At 38.6% G+C, this 17,500-nt stretch overlaps 2 protein-coding genes across 2 annotated transcripts in view; one reads left to right on the top strand and one right to left on the bottom strand.

Moving 5' to 3' along the window:
* The window catches only part of clcf1 (cardiotrophin-like cytokine factor 1), a 15,142-nt gene extending 2,223 nt beyond the window's left edge, over positions 1 to 12,919 (top strand). The window contains exons 2-3 of the mRNA XM_083560640.1: positions 8,197 to 8,357; positions 11,190 to 12,919. Coding sequence (XP_083416766.1) covers positions 8,197 to 8,357; positions 11,190 to 12,305 — 1,277 coding nt within the window. The 3' untranslated portion in view covers positions 12,306 to 12,919. The remainder of the gene's footprint in view (positions 1 to 8,196; positions 8,358 to 11,189) is intronic.
* The window catches only part of pmf1 (polyamine modulated factor 1), a 122,914-nt gene that overhangs the window by 47,852 nt on the left and 57,562 nt on the right, over positions 1 to 17,500 (bottom strand). The gene's annotated exons all lie outside the window — the stretch shown is intronic.

The following is a 17,500-nucleotide window of genomic DNA, read 5'->3' as shown; positions in this document are numbered from 1 at the left end:
TTCCAGTTTATCTTGCTGCTTTTTTTTTACTTTAATTTCCGTCCCTTTCACACACACACGCCCTCACACACTCACACACGCACACACACACACGCCAGCTTTGCACACTTAATCCATCATGGCGATCAGACAACCACAACCAGCGAACACACACGGACTCATGTATATGGATGCTGTAAGAAAAAAAAATTACACCACAGTTATAAGTGTGTCAGTGGCATCCACACACATTTGCAAACACCCCCCCCCCCCCCCCCAAAAAAAAAAAAAAAAAAAAAAAAAACACAAAGTTTGCAGACAAGTTTTCAGGCCGAAAAAAAGATGGAGGGACGAAGGAATATGGAAGGAGACAGGAAGAGAGGTAGAGTAGAGTAAAGTAGAGTAGCGTAGATGTTTAAGCTTGAAAGGATGAGATAGAGAGATGGAGTGATTGAGAGGGGGATGGAGAGTGAGGGTTAATGCAGCCCAGATTCCCTCCAAGAGAAAAAGAATGAGAGAAAAGTGGAAAGAGAGAGAGAGAGAGAGAGAGAGAGAGAGAGAGAGAGAGAGAGAGAGAGAGAGAGAGAGAGAGAGAGAGAGAGAGAAAGAGAAGTGCACAGGGGAATGATATAAAATGAGTTGGTCACGGTTTGAACAGTTACACATGCTGTTTACATTTTTCCCAAATTAACATGGCCCCCTCGCTTCACCGACTCCCTCGCTCCTTCCCTCTCTTTCCCTGTCCTTCTATCTCTTCGCCTTTCGCCACACTTTTTTACGCAGAAGAACGGGAAGTTCGGAGAAGTAGACCGCTCCCCGCACCCCCGTTCCCTATTTGTTTTGATGAGAGCGTTGTGTCAGGAGTCAACAGAAACCTGAGGCTGGAAGATGGAAAAATTAAAGGGGGTGGGGGGTGGGGGGTGGGGGGGTGTAATAGGTCGGGGTGGGGTGCGGTAGTGTAGGGGGGCAAGAGGGGCAGATAATTAAAATAAAGAAAAAGAAAGGTAATTTGAGAGGTAAAAAGACTAATGAGAGTCCAGCAGTTCAGAGAGACAGATAGGCAGAGGGATTTTTTTTTTCTTTTTTTTGGAAGATCTGAAGGAAAAACAGTCCGAAACGGAGGGATAAAAGAGAGGAAACGAGAGGGGAATGGGTTTTGAGGGGTTTGTTGTAAATCCAGGTTTTTATTCGGGTTTTTTTTCGTTCTTTTTCATTTTATTCCTCCTTTTGTATTGATGTTTGCTGGCAGACTTAACAGCGTTTCAGGCCAAATGTGATCAATTTGAATTTCAAACCGCTTCCAAGCATCCACATTGGGAGACCGCGTGCCCATGTGTGTTTGCGTACTCGTGTGCGTGTGTGTGTGTATGTGTGTTTGTGTGGGTGTGTGTGGATGAAGAGGGATCTTTACATGATGGCTAGTACATGTGAATGATGCTAATACACAATACGTGAGCGTGTCCTCCATTCATGGTCTACATATTGGTGTGTGTGTGTGTGTGTGTGTGTGTGTGTGTGTGTGTGTGTGTTGAGTTAGTGAAGGAATGCACATTTGATTGAGTGCAGGCTGCACATAAATCTCCACTTTAACTGTACACAGACACACAACATGGACCCTGACCCTTAACTCTCCCCTACAGACACACTCTTCCACATACACACACACACACACACACACACACACACACACACACACACACACACACACACACACACACACACACACGATGCAAACACTAGGATCTTTGTGTACGAACCTGATCAGTTATTTGGCTCGCGTAACATTTTATTGATGCGCTATGAAGTATATCATGTTTTATGATACGGTGCATTCCCCAAAGCTCGGGTGTGAAGTGCAACAACAAATCAGAGAAGTGTATCCTGCTGCGTCTGCATGTGTGTGTGCGTGTGTGTGAGTGCGCATGCACACGCTTGTGTGTGTGAGAGAGACTGCGAGAAGAGAAGGATGTATTGATCTGCACATTTCTCATCATATCATTGCTGCCAGCTGTTGGCTTGTGCACGCTCTTTTTTTCCTCGTCCACACACACACACACACACATACACACAAATCCCTTCTAATAAAAAGCGTCATTTCTCAACGGGTTTCAGAGATCCACTTCAGAGGAGACGTCTGAAGGGGGAAAAAAACGAAACTTGCCTCAATACGATAGTGTTTAGATCGTGCTCAGCCACCTAATTCCCTTTCGTTTGGTTTCGTCAGCGCCGAAAATCGAAACATCAATCACAATTAGGGCTCCCTGTGTGAGACATGCTGTATATTGGCGAGGGATCAGCACTGCTCTGTGTTCCTTCTCCAACTGTATATGATGAATTAGACATGAGACAAACGCAGCGAAATAGAAGGGGGAATCAAAACAGCGGCGGGAAAGTGCACAAAAGCAGCATAGATTTATTAATAAGAATTAACAAGATTCCTCATATCAATATAAAACTTGATTCTAGGCAAGAACTGATATTTTATATTAGGTAATAAATCATGCAACCTGGCAACAATTTACTATTCAACACTTTTACCCTCATTAAGAAATCCAGCTGGGTGGGATGATGGTGTAGCGTGCAGCTTCATGCTTCAAATCTAAGATCAGGTTACCGTCCGGGTTGAGTTTCATGATCTCGCCACGTACTTCAGGTTCCCCGTTTTTCCTCCTCGTAAAAAACATGCCGGTAGGTGGCTTGGTTAGGATTAATTGCTCTGAGGTGTAAGTCCCATCTTGCCTTTAGGAGTAAAAACCAAATGTGTATCCATTGTTTGTATTAAAGTAATACTAATAGTAGGTACACCATTTGTTTTCTTTTTATGTCCGACATGTTTACAGTCTAGAGATGTGCTTTAAGATTGGGATCAGATAAGCTGTTTAAGCAGGAACAAACTAATAAGGACCGTGTTAGCATTAATGCGTGACAATTCGTAGCTGGTCAAAGTGATTGTTTTAAAGCTACTAGATTTTTCGGATTTTTTGGAAAATTCTATCATCTGAATTCATTCGAGAACATCATGAATGATTTTTAGCTAAGGAACATAACATTCGTTCATTTTTAAGTCAATAGAAAAATCAAAATCAAAATGACCTGCAATCTGAACTAAAATATGTTAGACCCTGTTGCTTTCTGCGGTGACATTTCATAGATATGCAGAACAGAACCGTCTACATCCAGACCCTCTCTTTCTCTTTCGTCTGATGTTCCATAATCTTCAATTATATCAGAACATAACAGGCATATTTTATGGCACATGCTGAATGATGCTCAGATTCAAGCTCTCTGTTTTATGAAAATAATTCAAGGACACCGACAATTTTCTTCGGTGGTAGCCTCAGATTCCTGTTCATGGTTGACCGGAGTTGAACCCGATGTGGTCTTCTGCTGTTGCAACTCTTCCGCTTCGGGTTTTGTGAATCCTTGAGTGTTCCGAGGCGCTTTTCTGTTCACCACAGTTGTAAAGAGTGGTCATTTTAATCCAGTCGGCTCAAGCCAGTCTCGGACGTTCTTCTCGGACCTCTCTCATCAGAGGACACTGGATGATTTCACACACCGCAGTCACAGAGTATTTTCAGGAGATCGGCAGTTTCTGAAATACTCAATACTGATGTTTTTCCTCATACTGATGTTCGGTGTGAACAAACAAAGATCTTAACCCGATTTTATCCAATTCCATAATTTTTTTTGTATATCACTTTTACGTTTAAATACATTAACATTTATACATTTGCCGCATTTATCCCTATCTTGTCCAGAGCAACTAACATTTATATCATTCATACCTCTGTGCAGCTTTAGAGGTTAGGGCCTTGCTCAGGGGCCCAGGAGTGCCAGCTTAGTGGGGCTCGGATTTGAACTCACGATCTTTAGATCCAAAGTCCAATGCCTTAGGCCAATGTCTAACCACTAAGCTACTACCAAAAAACCTCCCTCCCTGCTTTGAGACAATGTCCATTGCTTCTAACAATAGACATTGTCTCAAAGCAGCTTCACAGAGACAAAGCATTTTATGCATTGCACTGTTGCATTGACTGATTTCACTATTAAGCGTTGAGACAGGCGTTCCTATTAAAATGGAAAGCAAGCCTATAGTATATTTCTATTTATTTTTAAAAGATATGCAAATTATATCGTGGCTTTGAAAGAATTGTTTAAATGCCCTGAAAAGAACTAGCATACCAAAAATAGCATTTGTAAAAAAAAAAAAATAATAATAATACATTTCCTTTACTTTTAACATACATTATTATTTATTTTTTTACTTTGTAAATCCGGTGCTGAACTTTCCCGCTCCCTGCAGCTCAGCGCCCTACAGACTATAAGCCCCGGAAGTCGAAGTCAGGAAAAGGTGTGTCGCTTGACGTTGTAAAGTTATATATTTGCGTGAGTTTGTGTTTAGAGCGCACTATTTAACACGTGAGACTTTCTTAGCCTTTTTTAATAAAAGCTTTTTGTGCACGACTGTCTTTTCCGAGAGAAAGAAAGGGTGCGGAAAGAAAAGAGAGGCGAGGAAAACAGAAAGGGGAAAACTGGCAGGCCTAATCGAGGTTAATAAGCTGCTGTTATTTTGGCTGGGGGCGAAAAAGAGATAAACTGCTTCAAAAGAAAGGGAGAGAAAGGAGGTGTGCACAGGAGGAGGATTAAAAACAACTTGACAAGCGAGGCCGGCACTGAGAAAGGAAGGGGGGGTATTGAACAGGCGGTTGATTAGAGACCTGGAGAAAAGGGGAAGAAGTTGGAAAGAGGGTAGAAAAAGAGGCGCAAAGGTTGCAGAAGTGGACAAAAGGATGGCAGCCGATTGAAAAAAAGGAGAAATGAGAGGTAGCGATCGGGGGGATGATGAAGAGGTGGAGGAGGAGTGGCTGCGAGCACATATTTCACACCTGCTGAAGACTCGACGCCTCAAACAAGTAATTACACATCTCCACCGTGTCCCTCTCGCTGCCTGACAAAAGAAAGAGTGTGTGCCATGTTTGTGCTGGAGGACACCCTGAGGCTTCCCCAGACACGCACACACAAAATTAGAGTACTGTCTGAGCCTCTCTGAAGTACGAGAAATCATTTGCTTCCATTTTCCCCGCGTGTCTTCAAGGCTTAAAAGGGTTCTGAAGAGTCTTGGTGGTTTCACACATACACATACAGATGTGCACACACCCACACACACACGCACCCACACACACGCGCACACACATACACTCATCATAAACAACCAGATAAGCAAACTTTCCAACGTAAGACATGTAAACTGTGAATTGGCTTCGTGACAGAGATACTGTATTCCAAATTGGAACATGCAGGGCAATTGCCAAACAAAAACACTCCAGACCACCCCCCCACTCACACTCGCTCACACACACACACACACACACACACACACACACACACACACACACACACACACACACTCAAACACACACTCAAACACTTGATACATGAGACTCCGGATTCAAATCAACACATTTCTAATTGGAAAACACTTTTGCTCCGAACATCTTAAATGTGACTCATCCCGTATTTGTTTTTAACCGCAAACTTCAAACTGGAATTATGTACGTGTGTGTGTGTGTGTGTGTGTGTGTGTGTGTGTGTGAAAGAGAGAGAGAGAGAGAGAGAATGTTTTTTTCCTGTTTTGTTGTTTGTCCTTAAGGCATCTCCACTGTCTTTGCCAGTTGAATGACAAAAACACACAAAAATCATATTAAAAAAATTTAAAGGTTTTTTTTTTGTAGGAGAGGGGGTGCAGGGGGTGCAGGGGTGGGGGTCAGGGTGAGTTACTGACTTACGCCAGGGAGAAATTTGTGATACAATGCTCGGGAAATCATAACTATAACCTGCCTTTATTTTTCCGGCTTGCCACAGCGCTTTCAGTCGCTTAAAATAATTCCACATGTCTGGCACTGTAGTTTTGCACAGTAGTAAGCCTCATTACTTCCTCACAAAACATAATTAAAAGTATAAATGTAAGCCCGCAAACCCACAAATCATCGACCTACAAAACACGACTGAACTTTTTTTTTTTCCCGCTTTGTTGCTCTGATTTTTGTTCATGTTGCAATAAGGAGTCATAACGGTGGGATATTTTTTTACAATGGAAATGATGTTGATGGTGCACATTGCAAATCACAAAATCCAACACACACACACACACACACACACACACACACACACACACACACTGTATCAAGTATAAAGACACATAGAAGACTGATTACATAAACCTAGCTCTTGTAAAACCTTTTGGAAAAAAATGCTAATCTCAACACAGAAAACCTGCACTTAACCTTTAAAAACAAGAAAACAAAAAAAGAAGGGATAACTGTGGGAAAACGATGCCGACAGACTGAATTTTTTTTTACGAGTAAAAAACGAGTAAATCAGTAACAGTCAGAGAAACATGGCAACTTTTTTTAGCATAGAATAAGCAAATCCACTTAATGTGGTCGGTTTATTGAATCGTGTACTCTGTAAAATTAAAAAAAAAAAAGTTTTTTTTTATGTTTTTTTTTTTTTTTTTTATGTCCAGGCCAGAATTTTAAGTACATAATCTTTCAAAATGAAGAACACTGAAAGTATGTATTGTAATTTTCCTTTTCTCACTGGATGAAATTAGGAGGATCTTAGGAAGCAGCTTCATAAGTGGGGCTACCAGAATGTTCCGTATATTTCATACTGTAGGGGTGAATGCGTTTAATTAAACAGGGTTTGCTGTTGTTCGTAAAAATTCAGAAAAGATCAAGCGTTCAAAATGTAATGCAAGAATAGCACAATATCTGAAGTAATTTCATGATGATGTATGAAGCTAAAGTGTAGTTATATTGCACCGGGATGGGCTAAAATGTGTTTTTGTTAATGTTGATTATGAGACATGCGCATAGAAACGTCAATCAAAATTTAAAGTCTTTTATCCAAAAAATCTATAGCCCATGAGGGTCACACATAGCGTGTGTGTATAAACCCTTACGAGCTATAGATTTTTACTTTAATAAAAACCTGTGAAACCTTTTATTGTTCCTCGATGTTTCCTTTGAAAAATCTGAGACAGTAAAGAAGGACTTATCTATATAATATACCACTAATAACCATTCATAATGCATTATAAATATATATGAAGTGTATTTGCCTTTACAAATAATAACACAAATATATATATAATGTTTTATGACTGCATTATAACGTGATATAATATGAGTTTCGATATGATTTATTAATTTAATAAGTGTGCAAGTAATTTGTTTTTTTTGGCCAAGACTTGAGTAAATGATGTGAATGTATCTGCTGTGTGTGTGTGTGTGTGTGTGTGTGTGTGTGTGTGTGTGTGTGTGTGTGTGTGTGTGTGTGTGTGTGTGAAATAATAAATAACTTGGTGTTCTGGTATTAAAATCCTACTATTTGTCAAACAGTTTTAGGATTAGGAATCTGAATCTGGGACTCTAACTATGTGCTTGTAACCAGCAAGCGATGTTTAAATGATTTAATAATGAGCACCAGGACTGATTGCGTTTACAGACGGCAAATGTTTAAGGTCTAAAGTTACAGGGATGGATCCTGAGTAGGAAAGAATCAGCCGAGTGTATATATGTTCAGAAGAACAAGACTAATCTTTAGGAAAACACCCCGAGGGTTATCTTACATCAAACTCTCAGAGTTTTTGACCTGCTTCCCAAAGATACAAATTGTTGCCCCTTTCATTGAGTTTTTTTTGTTTTGTTTTTCCAGCTAATAATAATACAAGTGAACGGAACTCTTGACCTTTTTCTTTTTCCTCTTCCTGAAAAAAAAAGGAGCCCTCGTTGTTGTGCGTATTTAGTGCTGACGGTTGTATTTAGAGTTCTCTAAGTGGCTGCCAATTGCACAGTAAACAAATCTTTTCGTAAGCATGTCCGATTCGATTTTATGTCTGATTCGGGTGTTTCGGATTCTGACAGTGGGTGACGAAACGGGTGACGTCTGAGGCTCATAAGAGCGTCAGCGTGTGTAGTTTCTGATAAATAATCTTGTTTTGGTGACGTGTTTACTTTGTAAATAGGAATTTTTGAATTTATGCACGTAAATTCTGAGAAACGCTCACACACACACACACACACAAACACACACACACACACACACACACACACACACACACACACACACACACACACACAAAACAATTGATAAATCTGTTAGCAACCAACAACGACTGGTTTGTTCTTCATTCTTACTGGTTGAAATGTTCAGTCCATCAGGCTCAAGTCATGCTGCTGTTGGCCGCCGCTGTGGGGTGTGTTCAGGTACAGGACCACGCGCTGATGCTGTCCAATGAGAGGAGCACGATCGAGAGAACATACGAGCTGACCAAATACCTGAACCACCAGCTGAAGGAAATTAAAGACACTTACGTGAGTCTGACTTTGTATGCTTTTGTGGTCGTGCATGCTTTTGTTTATGCGAGCGTTTTTTTTCCGCTCATCTCTCTGGCATCCTTGCTTTTTCTCACACATACTTTTTACTGCCTTTGCCTCTTCCCTCGTTCCTTTTCACATCTCTGTCCAAAGAGCATGTGTGTGTGTGTGTGTGTGTGTGTGTGTGTGTGTGTGTGTGTGTGTGTGTGCGTGTGTGTGTTTTGTCTATGATGCAAAACAGAGAACAAGACTCGAATAAATTCCTTTCCATTCTTTTTTTTATTTCAGAATTTATCTATCTAATAACAAAAGCAACAAATCATTTCATCCGAAACTAAATTCTAATCTTCCCCGCACTATAAAAATGAAACTTGTATAAAAAGTTATGAGCTGCAGATTATCAACATTCTGCCAACCTTTTTATGCAGTATAAAAATATGAAATACGTTACAGACAAAATAATAACCGAGGTATTTAGATTTAACGTTGTTCGAGTTAAATACGAAAATTCTCGCTTAAAAACATTATCAAGAACATACTTTTTACTACATACTTTTTACAGTTTGATTTAAACCTTGAAAAACCTTGGCACAAATTTAAGTCTCTAATTTTCTCATCCAGGTAATGACTTTACCCGATTTGTTTGCTACTACGATTTTCATGCTACACCATGGAGTCATATCTACAATCAACAAAATAAATTTTTTTTTTAATAAAAAAGTATTATAAAAATGATATTAAAAAGGGTCAAATAAAGTGTATTGTTATATAAAAAGTGTAAAATGTGTCATCCCTAGAAACCAGGCAAAAATCCATTTTGCTAGAGGAAAACTGTCGATTCATTCATTACTAAAAATCTATAGATTAGTGATGCACACACTATATTAACAAAGATTTGTGGACACCTGACCATTAGAATCAAATGTGCTTTTTGGGCATTTGCTTTTAAAGATGTTTCACTAGATTCTAGAGTGTCTGGATTTGTGCTCATTCAGCCACAATGGCGATATTAAAATCAGGTACTGTTTTTGGTGAGGTGTGGAGCCCTGAGTCAGCATTCCAATTCACCTCCAAGGTGTTTAATGGGGTTGAGAGCTCTATAGAAGACCACTTACTTCAACCCTTGTGAACCATATCTTCATTAAACTGGCTTTGTGTACAAGTGCATTGTCATGCTGGAACAGGTTTGAGTCTCCAAGCTCAAGTGAAGGAAACATTTAATGCTGCATCGAATGGCATCCTATACAAATGTGTGCATCCAACTTTGTTGTAACAGTTTGACGAAGAACCACATATGGTTGGAAAAGTCAGGTTTTCCCAATACGTTTGTCCATATAGTGTACATTCAGGCAAAATGGTGCAGTTAATTTAGAATACAAGTACAGATTTTATGCATTATCCTTTAAAAAAATTTTTTTTCCAACCTTGCCCATTACTACATTCATAACAGCTTATAATACATTTATAAAGCATTATGCACATAATTATAATCTTAAAATAGGTGAATATATTTATTTTAGCTTATTAGTTCCTTATTATGACCTGAATATAATAACATACAATTTTTGTGTATTTGAGCTTTTAGAAAAGCCCTATGACGTATATTTATTTAACAACATTCTTATGGTTTTATATCTCACAATTACACAAAACGATCATGTAGTTCTGCATAGACTTTGAAAAAAATTATCAAAGTTAATTACAAAAAAAAAAAATGAGTCTTATAAAACACTATGTGAAGCATTGCAAAGCAATGTATAGTGTTCTGGGTGCTACTTAAAATGCATCATGTTAATCATTTTTTGAATCATGTTTAATGCATTTATTTTATAATTCAATTAAATTCAATTCAATTCAATTTCAATTAAATAATTTTTTATTTGTATGGCACTTTTAATAATGGACATTGTCTCAAAGCAGGATAAGTGAATAAGTTTAGTGCCTGAAAATGAATGCACTGTAACATTATAGAAATCTGCTCATAGGTTATTACAGCTAGAGCCTTGATAAAAAAAAATTACAGAGTGCTCTTTGGAAGGTTAACAGTGATCTAGACACTTTGTAAACAGCTTTTCTAGACAGGAATTTATGTCCTTCATTAAAAAAATTCACAGTACACTGATTTGTCCCACACACACTGTTTGTTTTACCTGGTTTATTAAGAAGAAGCATGCAATGAGAGAAAAGCAGCACTGACGACACTAGATTTTTGGGCTATTATTGTAAATTTGAAGCAAAACTATTGAGCAATACTACGCATAATTATTTTTCAGGCATTAGGTTCTCTAGGCTTGTTCTTTCATTACCGAAATAATTTTTGATTTCTAGTACCCCAAAATCTTTTACATTCCACATTCAATCATTGATTAAGAGAGTGGTACCTGATGATTTCAAAAAAACACATGCTTGTTCAATTCACCATGTGAATTCCAGTAAACATGCGTGACACCATGTGATGGTATGTGTTTATATAAAGGAGAACCACATTTCCAATAGAAGATCACATGTGGAAAAATGAAACCACATTCACTACATGTGAAATATATTAGAAACATTACATGTGAAAATTAAAAAAAGCGAGTAAAAATCACACCTAAATCATTGGGTGACTTTTTGTATGTTTTTTTTTTTTTTTTTTTTTAGATTTATGATGTTATAATTTCAGTTATGGAAATTTTCAGGGAATGCTGAAAACTAATTTGAAAACCAGTTGTTAGAATATATAAAGGAAATCTGTGGCTTTTATGTCTTTTGTGACATGATAAAATAAAAAAAGATGCACAAATCATAATAAGTGTTTAAGACGTCTGTTGACTGTTTGTCCCTCAGCTTTCGTATCTCGGTCCTCCATTCAGTGACCCAGGCTTCTCTCCACCGAGGCCCAACATCTCCTCTCTGGCGGTTCCCAGTGCGGCGACACGGGAGGACCTGTGGCGAGGTCTTGAAAACGGAGCCCGTCTGGCACAGAACCAGCGTGCCTACAGTGTGCTGCTGTGTGCTGTGCGCGAGCTGGCACGATCCACACTGTGTCCATACCTCCAAAGCTCGCTCCTTCACTTCTGCTCAGGCCTCAGTGGACTCTTGGGCTCCATCTCGGGGCTGATGAATGCCCTGGGCTACACGCCGCCCCTGCACAGCAATGCTTCACCTTCTCAAAAATACACACCTCTGTTGTCTTCTTCATATCAGCGGGCAAATGTGAACGGCCCTGCCCCTTTGAGGAACCAGGCATCTCGGGTTCAGGGCGGCCCAGGAGGAACGAGGGACGGAGCAGCTGGATATGAAAGTGAGCGGAAGAGGGATAGAGACAGGGAGAGAGCTGAGCGAGGGAGAAGAGGAAGACGAAGGGAGGGGGAGAGCTGGGCAGAGAGAGAGGAGGAGGATCGGGAGGAAGGTCTGGAGAGGTGGAGGAGGAGGAGAAGACTGCTGACTGTCGACGATGAGGATGGCGGTAAACAAACAAGCCACAGCTACGATTCAAACAGCAACAACAATAACAACATGAACAACTCGCACACAAGTTCCAAGCACTATTTCAGCAAATACGGCAAAGACAAACACTTAAACATGAACAGCACATCCAGTGATGCCCGGATTCCCACGGAAATGGAGAGAGAGCGAAGAATAAGCAGAGACGAAGAGGCAGAAGAGTTCCAAGCCGACGTTCCTGTCCTCTTTTCTTCGCCGTCCCTCCATTCCGGGCACTCTGGACGCCCAATATCCTCTCCCCACCCACCGCTCTCTCCCCTCTCCCTTCTTTACGCATACGAAGACGGGGTCACTGAGGTCGACTCGCACTTGAGCGTGGCCGCTCCCTCGCCACGCCCTGCCCTCAACGATTTCACACGGAAAGTGGAGGGATTCTGGGTACTCAGAGAGCTGCAGAGTTGGCTGTTTAGATCAGCTAAGGACTTCACCAGATTGAAGAAGCGACTCCGTGTCTGATTGTCTGTCTGCCTGCTTGTGTGAGTGAGTGTGAGTGAATGCATGAGTAAAAGTTCTTAAAGAAAAGAACACAAAAGGACTCATACTTTGCACTTGCAGGAAAAAAGCGAACTCATCCTGATGAAAGAAAAAAAGGACACTGGGAGAGACAGAGCAGCTTTTTACAGTGAGAGGCGAGTCAGTGTCAGAGTCAGCAGCTTACACATTTCCGCCTTTTTGAGATGAATGAAAGGAAGACGTGAAGCGGAAACAACGAGCAGAAAAGTGCCTGCTGTCTCATAAACTGACTCAGCACACAGGGACTCGTGATTACCGAGCGCTTGTATGCTCACACACACTGTCACACTTCTCATAATGGGCCGTGTCATGCGTCTTTGTAACCACTACAGTATGTGATCTTACACTTACCGCCATATCAGGCCTTTTTTCCACTGCAAGCGTCACCAAGACTGTAAAGCAATAAATGTTAATAACGTTTTTTTTTCCCTCTTTTTTTTTCTTCTCAAGATTGGTACCTAGAACAGGGTAAACTGTTGTCTATGATGTTTTCTATGAAATGTCTAGAACACTATATTCACAGAACAATATGACACAGAAAACCGTAAAACTGTCTCATGTGATCCAGAAAATTTTATTTAAAGTTATATATATATATATATATACATTCCAGTAACAAGAAATGGGATAGTTGGTTCATAGCTTTCTATAAAGATCATATTCATATTTTTAGAGACTTTGAACATACAGATCAAATTCCAGTGCATCCAAGTGCATGTTAATAAATCACCATACCCGTCATATACTTCGTTATTATTATTTATAAAAAATAAAAGGGAATTTTTAATTAAAAAAACTCAGTACACTTTAAAATAATAGAAAAATTCAATTATTTATTGTTATTAAAATTCAAAGCAGTTTGTTTTTATTTTTCTTTTAATTAAAACTCAATGTGTTATTTCACCCAATATATATTTATATATGTATATTTCTAGGAATCTACTTACCAAACTATACCATTCCTTGTTACTGGTATTTACAGAAACGTAACCTGAACTTGATTTTACACGTGCATGGAAATGGGTTATTTTTTTCCCCCTTTGAAAAGAAAATGTTATTGTGTACTGTACCTTTCATCTGGAATGCAAATCTTTGTGCGTGTATAATACTGTATTTGAGCCTCATAATGGATGATGGCAGGTGTTAACGAACTTTTTTTTTTTTTTTAAAGATACCGCGAATTCACTTTGCTAGATGAAGGACACATAATAAAGGTACAGGAGACAAGCAGTGACAAGCAGAGATACAGTTTAGTACCATTTTCTCTCTATGAGCGTTGCGCTGGTGGGAGCCTCAATAGCAACATTGTGCTGTTTTATTTCTCCACCTTTTATTTCTCAAAAAAAAAAATAAAACATGTCAGTACAGTGCATTTACAGTTTAAACGTAGCACATTGAACCAATGGTGGGATTAAATGGGGGTGATAACATCTTTACAAATATTTTTTACAGTGATGATGGCTTTTATTATTAAGACTTTTCACTGCAGGTTGCAAAATGATCCGAAAAAAAAAGACAATTCATGTTGATACAAACTTTTCTTCCATGTTGGACTTTTACTGCCATCACTATGACATCTGTAAAAAAAAAAAAAAATTAGGTTGAACCCAATGTTTTTTTTTTTGTTTATTCTCGTTTTTAGGATGCAGTGCAGTGGAAAAAGGTCCGTTGTTGGTGTTCATAAGTGCTTTATGTGTGTGTGTGTGTGTGTGTGTGTGTGTGTGTGTGTGTGTGTGTGTGTGTGTGTCGCACTGAGGTAGTGCTAATAGGAAGCACATCCACAAACGGACCAGGAATTCATTTTCACATGCAAAGTGACCTTGCATTATATTTGTATATTTCGATATTTTAAAATATATATATTCTGTAATATTTATTAAAGGGTTTATTTATTATTCTTTTGTACTATTTGATTAAATGAAATCAAGCGACTTGATTAAATCCGGGTTTGAAGTGCTTTCTTTCCTCTGGCTGCCCTGTTTGTGTGAACGAGGTCTCATGGCTCGAGGGGAAAGCAAGCTGACTCGGAGGATACAGAGTTTTATTAGTCTGTCTAAATGAAATTTATGGCCAGTCTTTCATCTAACACCACAGCCTCTCATCTACGTCTCATCTCTTCCCCTCAATCTGTCTCTCTCACGCCTCTCCTTTTTCCTCCTCACACTCACCTACTGTCTCGCTCTCCCACTCGCACACACGCAATAAACACAAGGTGAACGCATGAACGGCGGATGTAATATACATTCATGTGCTGTAAACACTGGGGCCACACACACACACACACACACACACACAAATGAATGTGGCGCACCCTCCGGTCTGTGTTTGGGGAAAAAGTTAAGAATCAGTGGGAATCATTCTCATCCCTTCAAGCTACACACCTGCATGTGGCCAGTTGTGAAACCACACCCTACACACTACACACACACACACGTGCACATACATATACACATATACACACATGGACATACACACCAAACACACTATACACATACAGGCACATACACACAGGAACACACACATCGCCGGCCTACATTTAATAAACTTTTATAATATAATATTATTATTATATTGTAATAAAATATCAAATATTTCTAAATGCAGGATATGGGTGATAAGGTTCATATGAGATGAGTGTGAGAGTGTGTGTGTGTGTGTGTGTGTGTGTGTGTGTGTGTGTGTTTTGTGTGAATGTGGGCTCTTAGTTTTATCTTATTCAATTTTAAATCCTTTTTAATAAGATTTTGGTCCCACACACACACACACACTCACTAACAGTACTGTGTTATACCAATTCTTTATTGTGTGTTTTTTCTGCCGACTTGTGTATTATTGTAGCTAAATTCTACTTAAACCTGACCCCGAACCCGTACCTCAGTAACGCTTAACATAACACTTTCCATATCTCTGATTTCACACCTGACCTTTGTAACCCCTGTGTGAACTGCAAATGTTTTTAGAAGCTTATCCAACTTTGGAACTATTCCCCTTTACCCAAATGCAGCTAGATTCCTAAGATTTTTATTTTTAATAGTTCAGTTCATTTTATTAAAATGCTTTGATGGCCTTTCTTTCTTGTTTATTGTGTCAGAATTCTCCATTACGATGATAATAATAATAATAATTATTATTATTATTATTATTATTATTAATGATGATAATGAAAATAATGCATAGAAAATATTTTTAAAGTTTGCTTTTTACTAAAAATAAAAGCGAATAAAATAAAATTTAATTCATTTAAAAAAATACCAACCTAATAAATTCTGATAAAAATTACTCCAAAATTAAAGAAAAATCATAACCTCAGGACTGAAAAAAATTCTCAGTCCTTCATAGACAAAATGTGAAAATGTTACTTTACATTTGGGAAAAGTAGATTCCAAACATAGAGCTAAATACATGAAAATGTTTATAATAATGAAGTAACCATTTTTATAATGCATTTTATTAAAATACTGCATTTGTTATATATTATTATATATGTTATATTTATTGCATAATAATAATAATTATTATTTTTGGTTATTAGTGTTAGTAGTAGTGTTATTTGACAATTAACTGAAATTTAAATGTATAGGAAGGATAATTACATTATAAAACATTATTACAGTAATTCTTTGCAGTTTTAACAGAATAATTTAATAAAAAATGACATAAGGAATTGAATAAAATAAATAAAAAATTTGAAATTAACTATTTTGTCCCTAAAAATAATAACCAGGAACGGGTCTTTTAGGTTATATATTTTCAGTATTTTATCACAGTAAACTATAACCTTAAATTCAAAATAACCTCAACTAGCCCTAAAAACTCCCTGAACTTCAGGATTAACGTAGGTTATAACAAAAAAGTAAATAATGAAGCCTTTTTTTTTTTTTACATTTTGTAATTTTCTAGGATGAAAAGTTCAAGGGTGTTCTGCCAAATTAAAAATGAAAGAAGTAAAACTAAAACTTTAAATAAGTAAAAACTATTTTTAAAAAAACCTATTTAAAAAAAACAATAAAGCCAGATGAATAATGATATCACTGATATAATTTTTTGCTAAAGTGCAGTGTATTGTCCAGTCAAATGTCCCCACAAAACTGTCACGTATTCCTGTAATTCTGAGAACACTAGGTCCCGGCAGCGAGTGCAATACATGACCACACACAAACACAATTCATATGTCCGAGCACTTGCTTAAATGCGTATTGCAGAATCCCATGGACCGCAGCATGACCGAAGACATGACCGCTTCTAGCCAACAAAGGCGGCTTTGTGTCCGAAGTGTGCACACGTGTATGTGTGTCATTATGTGGGTTCCGTGAATCACTGGGAAAGTCTTTTGGTGAAACACCATCATGCTAAGTATGTATGTGTATGTGGGTGAAAGTGTGAGTCTGTTTATCTATGTGTGTTTATGTATTCCTGCTCCTGTCAAAGTAACTGGTGTCATTTGTACTTGTCTAAAAGCCTGGTTTAATCTCTAATGGTACTCTCTCTCTTTCCTTCTCTCTCTTTCTCTCTCTCTCTCTCTCTCTCTCTCTCTCTCTCTCTCTCTCTCTCTCTCTCTCTCTCTATTTCTCTCTTTGCGAATCTTTTTGCCATATGCCTAACAAAGTCTAAGTGTCCAGTCCTCAGTGTTCTTCTTTTGCCAATCAGTCTGTCATCAGCTCATCAGCTGTATCTTTAGTGATTGTTTATTTCTCCCCTATTGCTCATTCAGTTTCCTTGTTGGCTCACTGTCTTGCTGCTCTGTTTCCCTTATTAATCACTTCTAAGACTCTCTTCTTCTTTTTTAGTATCTTTCTCTCTCTCTCTCTCTCTCTCTCTCTCTCTCTCTCTCTCTCTCTCTCTTTTTTTTTTTCTATCTTTGCTCACCTGCAGCACATAAAAATTCCTCTTTTTTTTCCCTCTCCAGAGGATTGCATCGTCTCCCGGGGAGTTATTGCATTCCTCCTGAGCTAAACTAGGCCTAGTCGTCGCTTTAGTTCTTTAAATCTTCTGCCAAAATGTGTGCCCTGATTTCATGTCTCTCTCTCTCTCTCTCTCTCTCTCTCTCTCTCTCTCTCTCTCTCTCTCTCTCTCTCTCTCTCTCACTCTCTCTATCCTTTTTTTTTACTTTCCAGTCTCTCGCTCTGTTTCTAAGTAGG

Source organism: Silurus aristotelis, assembly GCF_946808225.1.
Source record: "Silurus aristotelis genome assembly, chromosome: 14".
NCBI lineage: Eukaryota > Metazoa > Chordata > Actinopteri > Siluriformes > Siluridae > Silurus > Silurus aristotelis.
This window is presented reverse-complemented; position numbering and strand designations above follow the sequence as displayed.